Consider the following 17087-nt stretch of genomic DNA (forward strand, 5'->3'; position numbering starts at 1 on the left):
GAATTTGCATGTCAAAACGGCGTTGATTGATGATATGCCAAACACACACACACAACAGCAACACAAATGTGAAATGCATATAATGCGCATACGCAACGTGTGACGATGACGATGTCAAGTTTTTGAGCGTTTCACTCAGCATATTTGCCATGACAGGGCGATAAGCAACAACAACAACAACAACAAGAAGAAGAAACAAATAAGTACACACACACAAACACCCACAGCGAGCTGCATGTTGTGCCACAAAGTGCATTAAATAAAATAACAATAAATCAAATTGATGTGCTGTCAGCTCTTTGATATTCATATGCTGTCGATGCTAAACGCTTTGACTCATTCACAACACACACATTTGTAATGATGATGAAGCTTTTGCCTTTCAACACTTGTTTAAAATTGTAAATGTTTTTCCCTTATTTCTTTCACTACTCAGCTAAAATGTAGCAATTAAGCAATTCTTTGACAATCTTTAATTTCCTTTACCCACTTACTTACTCCAGTTGCTCAAATTGAATACTATTAATTGTTCAACAAATTTTCTATTGTCGGAAATAATGACAAAGCTTTTTGTGTACTAGGTATTGCATTTTAAGGTGTGGTTTGTGAAACCGGTTTAAAAATTAAATTAAATTTGAATATATCAATTGTTTGACCATAAGATACGATGTTCAAATACTACCTACTTCAATCAAATATGCAGATGATTTCACTTAGTTTTCTAAGCTTATATTTATGACGTTTTTGTAAATACTTTGTACCTCTAAAAATTTTATATTATGTATTCCTTACATTGTCTTGAATATTTTTAAGGAGGATGGGTTAGATTTCTTTAAATCTTTTATACCCATTGCCCATATGGTAGAAAGGTATTTTACTTTACCGAGTTTTCCAGTAACAGGAAATTCTTTGATGTTAAAATATATTTTTCCATATTGAAATCAAAAAAAGCTGCAAATTTTGCTGTGCCTACTAATTTAAATTTACTTCTGAAACAGGAAATGTGGATAAAATAATACTCAAATTTCCAATAGATTGTGCAATGAAGTGATTATGATTTATTATTTTGTTTATTATTTCTTTTCATATTCAGATAAAGTATTTTAATAAATTTTATTCATTTACTTTTCTGTTTCTCATAATGTAAAAATATTACTCCAAATGCAATTGGCTTCAGCTTTTAAGTAATTCTTATTTTGTTTATTACTTCTTTTCGTATTTTTCTAATAAAGTGCTGTAATTTCAAATTTACAATATTTCTTGTAATTCAAGTTACATATCTATATAATATTTTTCATTCCCTTTATTGTTTAATGATGTTATAATAATCGGTTCAGCATTCGAGTAATTATTGTCTACAAATTTGTTGACTACAACTTCAACTTGTATTAGTCATACCCTCTCTAGTGTGCATTACAATATCCAGGGTATACTTACAAGCATCCAAAAGTAGACAAACCAGCTATTTGTATATGGTCTAATCGGCTATTAGCCAAATAGAAGAAGCCAATTGCTTGGCGCTACAATGATGCCAATGCTGCTGATGAAGATGATGATGGCATCAGCATCAAGCACACACTTGAAGTGAGGGGGGAACATGGGAATGTTATACAAGTATTCGTTGTACTTGGAAATTGTAGCTCATCCGGCAGCTGTTCACAACACACGGTGTCAATCAATGTGTCTGGACTGGCGACTGTCGACTGTCGAGTGGAGTAAAACACACGCTCGCTGCCAATTGCCGATTGCCAAAAGTGCCGAGCACATAATTAAAAACCACAAAAGTAAAACATGTTGAATGTCAAAATCGGAATCGGTTGTTGTTGCTGTTGTTGCTGCTGATGGAAATGAATACGCGTCCATCATTCGCTTTTCTCATTTACCCCATTTTTTACGTTTTGCTGGCAATTTAATAATTTAATAATGCGGCTCATTAAATGCTGAGCCAAAGCAGCTGGCATCGCATCGCATCGGAGTGAGCATCGCTTGTGAACGATGTGGACACTGCCACCGATTTCATGTGGCACGCAAGCCAACGGAACGGAAACCCTTTTGGCAGCTCCAATCTCTGCTGCTGACCCTTGAGAGTGTGTGTTGTATTCCCCTTGGCACCTGCCATGTTTGGCTTTGCACGCGTCAAAATGTGAAAAACGCAAGGCAGATAAAAAATATACTCAGCGAATCATAAAAAACTGAAGTATAAGGTTATATGGAGAAATGTTTGCTGCCCATAAGAATACCTATTAGTTATTTATTTTAGGACTACAAGAGTTTGTTTATATATAGATTTGCTGAATAGGAAATTCTTAAGTAATCACATAATTAGAATTTCCATGGATGAAAATTTTTGGTCTTGACTGTATATTAGAATATATAATTCTTTATTTTAATATTTCATTTACTATTAAATCTTATGACATTTTATTGCAAATTATGTAATGGAATTTATGTATGAAATTAATATGCAAGAACATGAAGGATCTTCAAAAATATATATCTGTGAACTTTGAAATAGCAGTGCTTACAACCCACGCGCTTAAAATTGTAAAATACTATTATAAACGCAACTTCGAGACCAAACTTTGTTACAATAGCTTAATATATTTATTTTGAAATAATCAACAATTGTTTCATTATTGGTTACTTAATATTTTAGCATATGAGTTCTTGCTTGTTTCTTATTTCTATGTTCCATGTTACAAAAACAATGTGCAAGCGATCAACTAACAAAAAGGAATACGCATGAAAATCTTTATGTTGTTTTGTTTCTGTCGCACTGCTATTTCAAAGTTCACAGCTGTCCGAGTTTAATATCCATCCGAAAATGACAATCTACTGAAAGTTTAATAACATTTCCATGTCTAACTGTTTGTTATAATTAAGCATAGTATAAGTAACTAGATTGGGATACTATATATTTAATTTATCTATTTTGCGGGACATTGATTAAAATGTATATGCTATTCAAAGGTATAATTTAAATAGATAATGGAATTTAGTTCAATTTCAGATTTAGTTTATTGAAATTACAGACTCAGCATACTCCATTGCTCGTTTCACTTTTACGTCGTATATTTTTTGAGAAAGTCGGAAAGAAAAATCTTATTGGTTGAGTTTATGTGGTTGACCTGATTAAGTGGAAGTGGAAGTGGCTTGGACGGAAGTGGAGTATTTCACTTCAACAGCTGATTTGTTGTTGTTGCATGCAAAACGCGCGTAATTACAGTTGATTTTATTTAACGTCTCGGTGACACGATAAAATGCTCGTCACGTGCCCAGGACACGAGCTAAAAATTTGTTCTCTCTTCTGTTCTGTTCTGTTCGAATGGGTCAGTGAACGTGTGCGGCTTAATGTTCAGTTTTACGGTGAGGAATTTCCCAATTTTTTGACAGTTTAAAAACGGTGACAAATAAGTAAGAAAGCTACAATTGAGTGTGCTCGACTCTGAGATACTCGCTACTCATTTGGAATAAAAGCAGTGTCGTAGTTTTATTATAAAACCCACATTATGTACAACAAATGTACTAAAAATAACTTTTTTATATCGATAAAGTACTAAATTCGAAATATACCATATAGTACTAAAATATACCAGGTTGTCAGCCGAAGTAAGTAGGCATTTTTCCTACAATAACTTCTACAACTTTTTTTAATAGACTTTGCGGGGCGGAAATCTGCGGAGCAAATTTTGTATTAAGTTTGATCTGTGTGTAAATATGATATAACAAATGCTGTCGAAAATATATCTCTATCTTTTATAGTCTCTGAGATCTAGGTGTTCATACGGATGGACAGACAGACGGACGGACGGACGGACATGGTTAAATCGTTTCGGATGTTGACGTTGATCAAAAATATAATATATACTTCATAGGGTCGAAGATGGCTTCTTCTGCTTGTTTCATATAACCTTCCTTTCTTCCGGCACAAAGTTATAATACCCTTCTCCACTATAGGTAGTGGGTATAAAAAAAGGTTGGGAAAAGTTGCTTCAAGTTTTATGGACTATATTATATATGTATGTGTTATTATCATTATCATTATTATTTGTATTATTATATTGTAATAACGAATACCATTCCTTATTGCAATAAGATGAGCCCAAGCGACTAAGAACTTTAGGCTATATTCCTTAATATTTATTTTATTATATTTTTTATATTAAAATGTTAATTTGTTTTATACTAAATTAAATGACTTAATAATTTGAATAGTTTTGCTTTGACTTCTGCCATCTGTTTAAGTGAAATTTAAGCAAGTGAATTTCATTTATTTTGTGATGAATTTTTCATTAGACAACTGCCACATAAATTGTACCCTTGAGGTGCAAAGGCAAGCTTCATTTTTGTCTATGGGGAAATCACTGCAAATCTCCACTGAGCATGAAATACTCTTTATCAAATACTCTTAAAGGGGTTTAGAGCCTTTTACTTACCTTTGGATTGTGGTTTATTAAATTATGCTATTAAAATGTAAACGAGTAAATATTTAACTCTAAATTTTCATGAAATATTGTCTCAACTTATGATTTAGTGTCACCTTTGGGCATAGTTGCCTTTAAGCACATTCTTATACCCTATTTTGAAGCAGAGTATTTGTTGCCCTCCTCATTATCTGTTTTTCATCATGACAGACAGACAGACAGTCAGCTCTTTGGCTCTGACTCTGGCTGTGGCTCTTGGCGGCTGTATCCTTTGTTCTTTTGAGCATTTTTGGTCTACAAATTGTCCTTTTTTTTTGTTGGCCGTTTATTTTGCTGGCAGTCAGCACGATATTTGGGTCAGGTAGCATTAGCATAAAATAAACATACTCAGCCATCATAGGCGCTTGACCAAGGGCGTGGAATGTGCCACAACAACAAGAACAACAACAACAACAGCAACAGCAACAATAACAAGCACTCAGATCTGTTAATTAGTTCAGGTGAGGCCGACAGATATTATAAGATTATATTATGATTACGAGTATTATCATTGTTTTCCCTTTTTACGTTGTGGATTTTTTTTTTGTTTTTTTGGTTTTTAATTTGATTTCGTTGTCTGGCAATTTGGTACGCGGCATCTTTTTATGGCCTTGGCCGTTGAAATAATTATGCATAAATATGTCGGAACGCTGCTGCTGCTGCTGTGTCATCGCCAAGAGTCGTAAAAAAAAACCGAAACCGTCGAATCACTTGAGTTTCTGTGATTTTATGGCTTCGGTTATGGATCAACGATTGTCTGCAGGCGGCCCAGACGGGTGCACGGATCCGGAAAATGCCTTAAACTATATCAATGATATGCAATTTGTCACGATTATCAGGGCCAAACACTGAGCAAAAAGAGTTCTCTTTTAATATCTCACATATCATAAATAATCGGAAAATGAAAAGGCATTTAAAAACTAATAAATATCATTCACAGTGTTGGCAAAAGTAATAAACAAAAATTGTTTGATTGCGTTGATAAATGAAATGAATGAAAAAGTTAAACAAATCCAAAATTATAAAATTTATTGTACTCTTTAATGAAAAAAGACTCTTGTTGAGTAATTAAGCTTAATATCATAAATAGTGAAGAAACAAGTAATAAGATACCTGTTACCCATTTTGAATTAAAGTTGAACATATATTATACTACAAATATATAATATACTACAAAAATACTCAAATATACCGAGGGGCATATTTGGTATATTGATGAAGTACTATATTCTAAATATACCACACAGGTCAAATATACCAGATTGTCAGCCAAAAAAAGCTAAAACCCTATTTCTGTTATTTCTTAAATAATTTTTTATCCGAGCGCAATCGAATTCTCAGGAATCATACATATTATTATTATTTATTATCTATACACATTTTGTTCACCTATATAAAAATATAAAATAATGAAATTCTTATTTTAAAATGAAAGTAAACAGAGTATCACACAGTCGCTGTCTTTTTCAATCCTTTTTTTTTTGCGGACCATTAAAACTGAAAGTACTTAAAGTTGAGTGCATTAAACAAACACAAAAATCAAACAGAAAACATGAAAAAGAGAAAATGATATAATACGCATATAAACTCAAGATTTAATGCTCTTCGTTTTCGTTTTCGTTTCGGTCTTCGTTTAACTCTATGGAATTTTTGCACAGTGTAAGTCGGTCGCTGGCAGATGATCTGAGCTAATTATCTATAAATCAGACAAAACAGCAATCAAACTTAATGAGCTGTTAGCGATTTATGTAGAGCAACAACAACAACAGCAACAACAACAAACAAAAAACAATCAAAAGCTGCTTCATATACTAATAAATTTATATCTAATTTGCTATCAAATCATAAGCTCATGAAATCATAAAATCAACAACAAGGGGGGCGCGAATCGAATAGGCAAAATAGACCGAGTCCACAACGACGACGACGTAAGAACAACAAAGTTCAAGTACATGAAAATTTGTAGTCAAAATAATAAAAACGGCACCCCGTCGTGGCTTTTGGCTTTTGGCTTTTGCCAGCGCACACGACCGGGGAAAAAAGGGAAAACGCATCGAAATGGAAAATGCCCCGGCCCCGGAAAAGTCATTGTTGTCCATAAACAAAGTGCGAAAACAATTTTCACTTTCAATTATTTTCGTTGTTGTTGTTGTTGGTTTATTAAACAACATTTAACTTCAAGTTGTAGTTATTATGCTCGCCGAACGTTTTCTATGGCCAAAAAAAAACCCACAAAAATAAATATGTATTCAAGTCGATGAGACGACGACGAATCCATTTGGTTGGCGCCCTTTGGACGCCGCTAACAATTTGCGCGTTTACACCGTGCTTCCGTTTTGGCAGCAGGCAGCCCAAAAAAAGAAGAAAAGAAACTTAACTGAGCCTCTGAACTAGTCTCTGAGTTTACTTGTTGTTGTGGGGGAAGGTCATTCGCTTTGATATATGCTCTTGCTTTTCGCTGGCCAAGGCTTTCCTAAATTTGGCTGCTTGTTGCTGTTGCTGTTGTGTCTGCTGCTGCTCTTGCTCCTGCTACTGCTGCTGCTGCTGCTCGAGGATGGCAACGCCCCGAACTAATTTTGCAATAATAACCATCAATTTTGTATACCTAGCTGCAGGCAGCAGTCGCAAATGATTTAATGCTGCTTTTGCATATCAATATGGGAACTAACAGTGAGCCACTTGCTTTAAAAGCAAACTAACGTCTAGCTGGCTAGCTGAGCGTATACGTAACGTTAATTAAGTATACGCCCACAGCAGCCGAAGCGACTCGCAAGGGACACATTCACATTGCAAGCTGCTGTATAGTATATGAACCTGATGAGGATTTATTGTTGTGGGCAGCGTTTTAAAATTAGACGAAAACTTCAAGTATGTAAATAGCCATAAATTTAAAGCAGCTTGAATAATTTTAGCAGCCAATTTCAACACTTTTCAATGCTACTGAAAAAATTGCAAAACTAAATGAAATTGAATTGAATTAAAATTTCGAAAATATCTTAAAATTATTCTAATATATGTAATTACAAATAAAATAACAACAAAATCACTTTGATACTTAAATCTGCGAATTTCAATAGTTTAAATGAAAAATAAGAAAATTCTTATAAAATCCCTTATCAATTTTTTAAAATATCAAGTTACTTGGAAACATGAAAAAATTAAAACCTACAAAAAATTAAACAAAAAAATTATTAATTTAATAAAGCTTTTATAATTTTATATGCAAATTTCAATACTTTTCGATGCTTCTAAAAATATATAAAAAAAAAAAATACTAATGAAATCTCTTATAAAATTTATGAGATATGTAATTACACAATTTAACTTGCAAAATTTATAACTTGGTGAAAATAAAGAAAAAAGTATTAAGCTACAGTCAAGTGCGCTCGACTGCGGTGTTAATTATAAATATAATAATAATATATATCAATAAAAGTATACCAAATAAATATTCCGCAAAATATTGAAGATATAAAAGATATAAAGGTAGAAAATGAATTTATTTAAATTAGCCCTGCATATTTTTATTGCCCATTGCTTTTCAATGCTACTAAAAATAATTGCCAATTTTAAAAAATTACTTAGAACTTAGAATTCTAACATAGTTACAAGGTGAAGATTATTTTTCAAGCACAACCATCTTCTGACTTAAAAAATTGTAAATAATAACTAAAGTTAGATGCAGAAATTAAAGCATAGATAATTTTAATTGTTTAACTGTTTTAATAGCTTTAAATGTTACTAGAAATACAGAAAATACTTTTAAATTTTCTTAAAAAGAATTCAAAAATACATAGTAGTAAAATGTAGCTTATTTTTCAAGCACAACCCTCTGCTAACTTGGAGCTGCAAAGTGAAAAATAAGTGTCGCATAAAGTATAGCATACTTTTATGCGCAGCTTAGAACCCAAAGTTAGATGAATGCTGGGTTATCCCAAATGGCAGCTTTAATAGCACAACACATGGCATGCAGGCGACTGCACACACACACACACACACACACACACCTTTAGCGAGTGCTGTTTATTGTCTGACCGCAACGGGAAATGAATTATCACCCGCTAAATGGGTGCGCGCAGATCATTATTCCGAGGATTTTTGTTCCAATGAAGACAAATTGCGCTGGACATAATTGCTGTTGTTGTTGTTGTTGTTCGCTGTACGCAGCTGTCGTTTGTTATTAGAAAACACAAGCAAATGAGCCAAAATATCCGTAGCATATTTGCTTTTGCTTTTTGTAATGAAAATTAATAACACAAGCGTCGTGAGCGATGTGAAGGCATCAAGTATACGCAATGTGAGAAAGTGACTGTCCACCTTCCTTCCTCCCAACCCGCTCCTGTCCTGCTGTGCGTTAAGTAGCTAAGTAACTAACTGCAAACAGGCAGGTGACACTCGAGCACTTTGTAAACCGTAACTGTGCGTAACTGTGACTAACATAGAACAAACAACAAACGAACGACCAGGCCAGGTGGCAATTGTTGTTGAGCGTGCGGCACGTGATTTATGGCGTGCAAATGGACTGACACTTGGGCTGACAAGTGCTTTAATCCCTTTCACTGCTGTCACTGCTGCGACTCGCTCGCTCGCTCGCTCGCTCGTTACTCACAATTATAATCCAAACTTATGGTGACTTGAAACCGCATTCGTCAATGCTGAATTATGTTTCGGCTATTTTATATAGTCGACTGGCATATTTTGGCAACAGTTGCTCGAAAATCTATGTCCGTTGAATAATAATTACAATTTATGCGCAAGCACAAGACCATACACTGGAAAAAAGGTTTTTAAATCAAGACTTTGGTCAAGAATATGAAAATCCATGTTAATGTTAGAGAATACATTTTGATTTCAAGAATATTTGATACAAGACCCAAAATTTCAAAAAATTTTACTTTATATATTTTAACTAGAAAAAGAATTTTAAAAATACGAAATACTAAAAATTAATGTTAAATATGAAATATTACAAAAAATAGATAGCAAATAAGAAAGTATGAAATCAAAAATAAGACAATAAAATTAACAGAAATTTGATCAAATAAGATCAAAAAATATTAACTTATATATTTGAACATTTTATTTATTTATTTTTTCTTAATTAGGCTATTTAGTCTAGTTTAGTTAATCACTCTATTTATGAAATACTTATCTCTTAGACTGCAAAGAAGAATGGTTCGTTATAATTCTACCTGATCTATTAAATTAATCAAAGCTAAATAAAAACTTTATGGAAATTTTTACGGATTACATAATTTTGTCACCTAAATCTACTATTTTTGGTCTTATTTTAAGAATTTGGCATTTTTCCTACAAACATTCTTAATTTTAACGTCGAATGTTCTTGATTTTAGAAACTAATCCTTTTTCTTCAGTGTACACATTGCGTATACGACGCGACTCTAAAGTTGATTTAACGCCTCGAGCACTGTGTGTGTGTTTCGTCCTTGCTCTTCTTGTCCTTGCCTTACATACGCGTCTGCTAGTTTTGTGTTTAGTTTACAGTAACAACATTTGAACTTGGCCAAGTTGTCGCCATCGACAGTCGGTTGAGTGAACAGCAACTAATTACGCAAATGCGAAAGCTCGACGGACAAAATATGTCGACAAATTGTCAGAAGAAAAGGCCAATTAAGTCGAGCAGCTGCAAAACTTAATTGTTATCATTGCAAATTAACACTTTCTTTATTTTAATTCAACCTCGAGCAGCTGGCAAATTTCAAAAACTGTGTAAACAACATAAATTTTCGTATGTAAATCCAAGAAACTGCTTTAGAATTAAAGTTAGTGCTTAAGTTTTGGAAATTGATGTTTTCAATTAAATTACTAAAGTTACAAATTCATCGCTTTAAATTTTCTGTTGAAATTGAAGAAAATTTAATATTGAAACCATGCAAAATCTTTAAATATCATTCTCCTTTTATAAAACTAAAAATCTACTCTGGAGTTCAAGTTTTGCAATACAATTCTTTTAACCGGATTTTAAATTTTTTGCAATTTCAAGTCAACCGACTTACAAGCTCATTTTTCTAAAGCAACATTTTTACAAATATTTGAATTTAAAGTATTGAAATACATTACATTGAAATTGTGTGTTTTTAAATTTACTTTTTAAAACAATTCCATTCAAATTTCAAAAGTTACAAATTCGTACCTTTTAATTTCTAATAGCAAAAACTATATTAACATTTTAGAAACCAAAAAAAACTGGCTTAGAATTAAAGTGTTGAAATACATTACCTTGAAATTATGTTTTCAAATTTGTGTTTCAGCTCAATTCAATTTCTTAAGTCGCAAATTCTAACATTTAAATTTCTATTTAAAGTTGTAGTAAAATTAATAATGCGAAAATGTAATTTAAATTTTAAATTTCTTAGGTTACAATTTCGTACCTTTACATTTCCATTTCAAGTTAAAATGAAATTACTAAATGAAACTGAGCAAAAATACTAAACGTTATTTGCATTCTAGAACTATTTTAAAAAATATGTTCGCTTTATCTTTTGAGTTGTAAACAAAAATTGCGCTCTTTAGCGTGAGGAAATAATTGATTGTTCTTCCATCACTCTTTCAAAGTTCGACACAAGCCATTAAAGAACATTTTGAAGAACTTTTGCCCTCCTGGGTAGTAAATGAAGCACTGAAATTGCTACGACCGAAATATTGTGATGTATGTGTATAAATTAGCAATTTCGTTTTTTATTTTAAGACACTTCCAGAGAAATGGCTGGAGCATAACATACTTTGCGGAGCGAAGAAATAAAATTCGCAAGAATTCTTTTAGTATTTAAAAGGCATTCGATAATTTATGTGCACTCTTAAAAGTCAACTCGAATGTGTTGTGCAGTGTGTGAAAAATGCAAAGTCGCTGCTGCTGTCAAACAGCAGAAGAAGAAGAGGAGAGAAGAGGAGAGAAGAGAAGGAGGGCTGAGTGCAAGTCGCTGGGGTGCAACTAAGAGAAATGGCTGACACATTTCAATTGAATTTCGTATGCGAATTTCGTTTTGTTTGATTTGTTCTATAGATATCTTCTTTAACTGGTGCTTCTTATTTGATCTTGTTCTTCTTCAGCGTGTTTGCTTCTTGTGTTGTGTTGAAAGTGAAACACAAATCAATTTATGAAACTATTTTTATAACAAGAACGCAGCAAAAGCGCGTACTACATGTTAAACAAATTTATTGTGATGATGTGCGAGAAATTGAAAGAATATTTTCCTCGTATACCCTATAAACTATATTCTCTGGGTGTATCACTCGAATTACTCACAACGTCGTTAGCATATCGGAGAGCGTATTTTGTGTGGCGACTACAGCGATGTGTTGTTGCTTTGTCCGTTTGAAATCTGCACATCAAAAACATCAAAATTCAACGTAGAAACAACAATTGGGGGAAAATTTCTTATTGCCTCCTTATGCGAGTATAATTTAATTGCATTTGTTTTATGGCTTTTCCAATACTTTGGCCTGGTCATAACGCGGCGCGAGAAAACATTTGAGACCTCAATGGCAAAGGTCGAGACTGAATCAGTCGATGGAATTCCGAATGCCATCCCACATTGTTGCCCCCACTTTAAACTATGTATTTGTATTTCCTTTTTTTTTCTATTTCTATTTCTATCTATTTCCATCTCTTAAGTTATGTACACTTTTACTTGTAGTTATGCTATTGCATGCTCGTTGCTTCACTTACAGAATTGACCTTTCAAATTGCATACACTTCAGTGTGTCGAGAATTAATGAGCCCACGAGTGAATGGTGATGGTGAATGCCACTTAGCTCATTTAATGATCTTACCCCTTGTCTCACAACGCACAACGCACACAGCAAACAGTTTGTAGAAGCGTGGGCATCGGGTGTGATAGGCGAGAAAGTACCCTGTTCTCTAGGAAAGAAAAGTTCAACTAAATTGTAAACGATAATTCAGAAAGAAAAAGAAAATCAAATAATTCAATGCTCTTAAATAAATTTAATAAATTATACAAAGAATTTTTTAAATATCATATTAACATTAACAAAAGTAATAATGAAATTTAAAAATATGAAATATCATTAAAATAAAAATATATGTTAACTACTATTAGAATAATAAATGTTTTCTAAATATCTAAAAAATCAATTCAATATAAGAAGTAAAGAATTAATGCATTTAGATGAATTCAATTAAACCAATAGAATTTTTAAAATAAGAAAAATTAAAAATTAATTTTAAATATTAAATATTACAGAAAAGTGAGGAAGAAATATCAACATATGAATTAATAAAAATAAATATAAATAAAAATTTTACAAAAAATTGAGCAGAAATTTGAAAATATTAAATATAAATAAAAGAAATTTTATATTATATTAAAAAAAAAACTTTGAATATGAAATTCTGAAAAAAATAAAATTGAAACTTTAAAATATAAAGTATATTTGAAATAAAACCAAATTTAATAAATTTGTAACATAATAAATATTTCAAAATTCCATTCCATATAAGTTGTAAAGAATTTATCTATTTAGATATATTCAATAAAAGAGAAAATAACTTAAAAAAACGAAATGTTAAAAATAAATTTTAAAAATGAAATAATTTTAAAAATATAAAAAAAATATAAACATTTAAGACAATAAAATATGAGGTGTATATAATTTAGATTATTTTAACAGATATTTGAAAATATTTAATATTTAAAATGAATTTTGAAATATGACATATTAAAGAAAAGCAAATAAAATATGTAATAAATTAGTTAAATCTGAATCAACTATTTGATTGAACATTAAAAAAAATCTTAATTCTAGAAATGAAAGTTGAAAATAATATTAAAGTAGAGAATAAAGTAGAGACAAATATAAACATATGAAATTAAAAATAAAACAATAAAATAAATAATTCATTCATATTGAGAAATACGAGTATAACAGAAAGTTGAGAAAAATTAATATAAAAATTTAAGTTTTAAATATGCAATGTTAATAAAGTCAATTAAAATGAGTTCTTTGATTAAACATTTATTAAGAAGTCTCTGTAGTTAACGACCCTTTATAGTCGCTTGCTTGTTTATAGGGTATGCAAAGAGCAAGCAGGAACAAGGGCAGACAGAACGTCGACAGAGGGCGGCCAAAGTGCAGAATGGCCTGGCCATCAATCAAATGCCGATAAATTGCACTGAACAGCGCCATAGACGTAATGATGCTATCAAAGTGCGCGCACTCCTCCTCTCTCTCTCTCTCTCTCTCTCTCTATCTGTCTCTGTCTTCGTCTTTCCCTCTCCCTCACTCTATTTATCTTAGTGTGTGTGTGTGGGTGCTATACATTATGCGGCGCACTTTAATTAAATGCTAATGCAGCGCGGTCTTTGTAATTTGCAATTTTCTCCATGCGCAGATCTTTCGCCATTTGGAGCGACCCGCAGAAGTGGAGCGTTTGACACAGCTGAAGGATGTGGTGAAATCACAGCGGGGAGCGCTTCATGAGCACCATTCTGAATAACACCGAAGTGAACAATCTCAATGAGCTGCTCTCCTTTGAGCTGGCCAAATATGAAGCGGTAAGCTGTATACAAATTTAATTGCGCTTGCCCCAAAAAGTATGCTTTGATTATTGTTTAGAAATTGCGTTATTTGCAGTCATTCATTTGCACTTCTTAACATAAGAAAAAAAAACTAAAAAACCTTATTTTCAGGCCGTACAAGAGGCGGCCGAGGGCGGGCTGCTTATCGTAGCCGATAAAGACTTTCCAGAGCCCTATGAGCGCTGGAGCATACTACAAGCTGTGTTCTTCTCATCTACTGTGTTAACCACCATAGGTAAGTCAACAAGTAAATGATGGTGTACATTCAATTACAAGAGAGACATAAATAGAAAATAATTAATTATTATTATCTTATTGAAATAACGAATACAATTTCTTATTGCAATGGCGGCTAACAGAAATAACTAATATCATTATTTATTTATGAATTAGGAAAACAAACTACATATAAAGAAAAAACATTTCAAGCATTTCTGGTAATAAATGATTATTCATTTGCGGTTGAGATAAAATGTTGTGCCAGAATCCCCAAAGTCAGATTAGTACTTATATTAAAAACAAATTTAAGTTTAAAATATATAAACTTATGAGAACTTCAAAAACGTCAGTAAGATACCCGATACCCATTTATAATAAGACCATATTTTACAAATATATAAAAAATATACCGCAAAAGTAGTACAATATACTGAAGGTTATATTTGGTATATCGATATTGTACTACATTTAAAATATACCATAGAGTTTAAAGTACTCTATGGTATATTTTAAAAGTAGTACATTATACTGATGGCTATATTTGGTATATCGATAATGTACTACATTTAAAATACACCATAGAGTACAAAAATGAACAGATTTTCCAGTACTACATTTCAATTATACCAAAGAGTACAAAATATACCAGATTGTAAACCAAAGCAGCTAGCTGCTGGCCATTAACGCTGATCAAGAATATACTTCATAGGGTTAGAGATGCATTCTTCTTTCTGCCTGTTACATACATTTTCTGCAGGCACAATGTTATAATACCCTACTACCCTATAGGTAGCGGGTATAAATATACTACAAGTAAGAAAGCTACAGTCGAGTGCTCGACTGTGAGATACCCGCTACCCATTTTTAATAAAGGCAAAACATTGCGGTATCATTTTCAAAATATACCGAATATACTGCAAAAATAGTAAAAATATACCAAATGGTATATTTGGTATATCGATATAGTACACCATTCAAAATATACAATAGAGGGCACAATGTACCAGATTGTCGGCCAAAGCAACTCAGACCCTAGTAAGTAGGCGTTTTTGCCCATACAAAAGTATTTCTTTAATAACTTCCACAATTTTTGTCTGATCGCAACCAAATTTTCAGGAATCATAACTACTATAGTAATTATTGTATATACCAAAATTCGCAACTCTAGCTTTAAATTTACGCTTGTTATTCGATTTTTTTTGATTAGCGGGGGCGGAAGTGGGCGTGGCAAAAATTTGAAACAATCTTGATCTGCGTGCAAACATAACAAATGCTGTCGAAAAAAAATTATAGCTCTATCTCTTATAGTCTCTGAGATCCAGCATTTCATACAAACGGACGGACAGACGAACATGGCTATATCGTCTCGGCTGTTGACGCTGATCAAGAATATATATACTTTATAGGGTCGGAGATGCCTCCTTCTGCCTGTTACATACATTTTCTGCAGGCACAAAGTTATAATACCCTTATACCCTATAGGTAGCGGGTATAAATATACTATAAATTCCAAAAATCTCTTCATTTTTTTTACAGGGTATGGCAACATTGTGCCAGTTACGATCAGTGGTCGTGTATTTTGCATTTGCTTCGCCCTCATCGGCATACCATTTACGCTGACAGTCATCGCCGACTGGGGCAGACTCTTTGCCAGCGCCGTCTCCGTGTTCGGCAAGCACATGCCCAGTAAGTGAGCTAATCAATAATTAAGTGCACTTAAAACTAAATAGAACACATATGTTTTGCCTTGTAATTTATAGCCAAGCCAAAGTTTACGAATTTCATTGGCAAGACTTGGTTCTATGCGATACTCGCCGTTGGCTTTCTGGGCGTTTATTTGGCAGCGGGAGCTGGATTGCTGCTGCTCTGGGAGGATGACTGGACATTCTTTGATGGCTTCTACTTCTGCTTCATCACAATGACAACCATTGGCTTCGGCGATCTGGTGCCTAGTGCGTATTTAAAAATCCAAAAAAGTATTATTATTAATACTTGACTTTCTCCTGCAGAGAAACCCAACTATATGCTGCTCTGCACGTTGTATATACTCATTGGCTTGGCTCTCACTTCGACCATCATTGAGCTGGTGCGTCGTCAGTATGCCACCAGCTGGGCCAAGCTGCAGGTAAGTGCCCGATATCTCGATAGAGAGCAGCCATTAAAAAAATACCCACACAGGAACTTTCGGGTCCCATGGCGGAGACATTACGTCGTTTGGGCGAAACGGCGGGCACGGGTCTCGACTATGCCACACTGCAAAAAAGTGTTAACCGTAAGTGCATGTACAAGTAGTAATGTAGTCATGCATATTGAATATACATTTCTCACTTTTCAGGTATCCATGCCCAAGTGGAGCAGCAACAAGAAGAACGAACACAATTCGGATATTGCTGCGCTGGAGGCCATAACCAATGCCATACTCAAGGAGGTGAAGGAGGCGCAGAATAGCAAACCGAAAGTGCTGCAAATTGTCATTTACGAGTCATCCGTTTAGAGACTCATGTTTCACACCTGCAACACAAAAAAAAAAGAAAAAAGGAAAAAGAGAGCGCTTCCAGCCTTCCACACAACACACAAAAAATCACAGCATACTTTTAGGCTTAGACAGAAAATAATATCATTTAGAAAGTGTTAGTAATTACCACATACATACATACATATATTTAGTAGTTAGGTTGTTGTCTGTCGAGTTGTCCCATGTTCATTGTCGTGCCATCTACAGTGTGCACTCGCTATGTTTGCCACTACTTGTCATTGTTTGTCCAGCCAACGACTTCCATAAGCTAATTTCTACACTACTCTATACATATTTCTAATTGTAATTGTACATTGTAAAAAAATGTCT

General features: G+C 33.2%; 1 protein-coding gene across 1 annotated transcript in view; it reads left to right on the forward strand.

Annotated features, from left to right (window-relative positions):
- The window catches only part of LOC133847100 (TWiK family of potassium channels protein 7), a 31732-nt gene extending 14973 nt beyond the window's left edge, over nucleotides 1–16759 (forward strand). The window contains 8 exon segments of the mRNA XM_062281892.1: nucleotides 13837–13911; nucleotides 13913–13999; nucleotides 14135–14258; nucleotides 15779–15928; nucleotides 16003–16194; nucleotides 16252–16367; nucleotides 16421–16507; nucleotides 16578–16759. Of these exon segments, the coding sequence (XP_062137876.1) occupies nucleotides 13837–13911; nucleotides 13913–13999; nucleotides 14135–14258; nucleotides 15779–15928; nucleotides 16003–16194; nucleotides 16252–16367; nucleotides 16421–16507; nucleotides 16578–16736 (990 nt within the window). The 3' untranslated portion in view covers nucleotides 16737–16759.
- Nucleotides 16760–17087: the final 328 nt, after the last annotated feature.

Source organism: Drosophila sulfurigaster, chromosome X (assembly GCF_023558435.1).
Source record: "Drosophila sulfurigaster albostrigata strain 15112-1811.04 chromosome X, ASM2355843v2, whole genome shotgun sequence".
NCBI classification, from domain to species: domain Eukaryota; kingdom Metazoa; phylum Arthropoda; class Insecta; order Diptera; family Drosophilidae; genus Drosophila; species Drosophila sulfurigaster.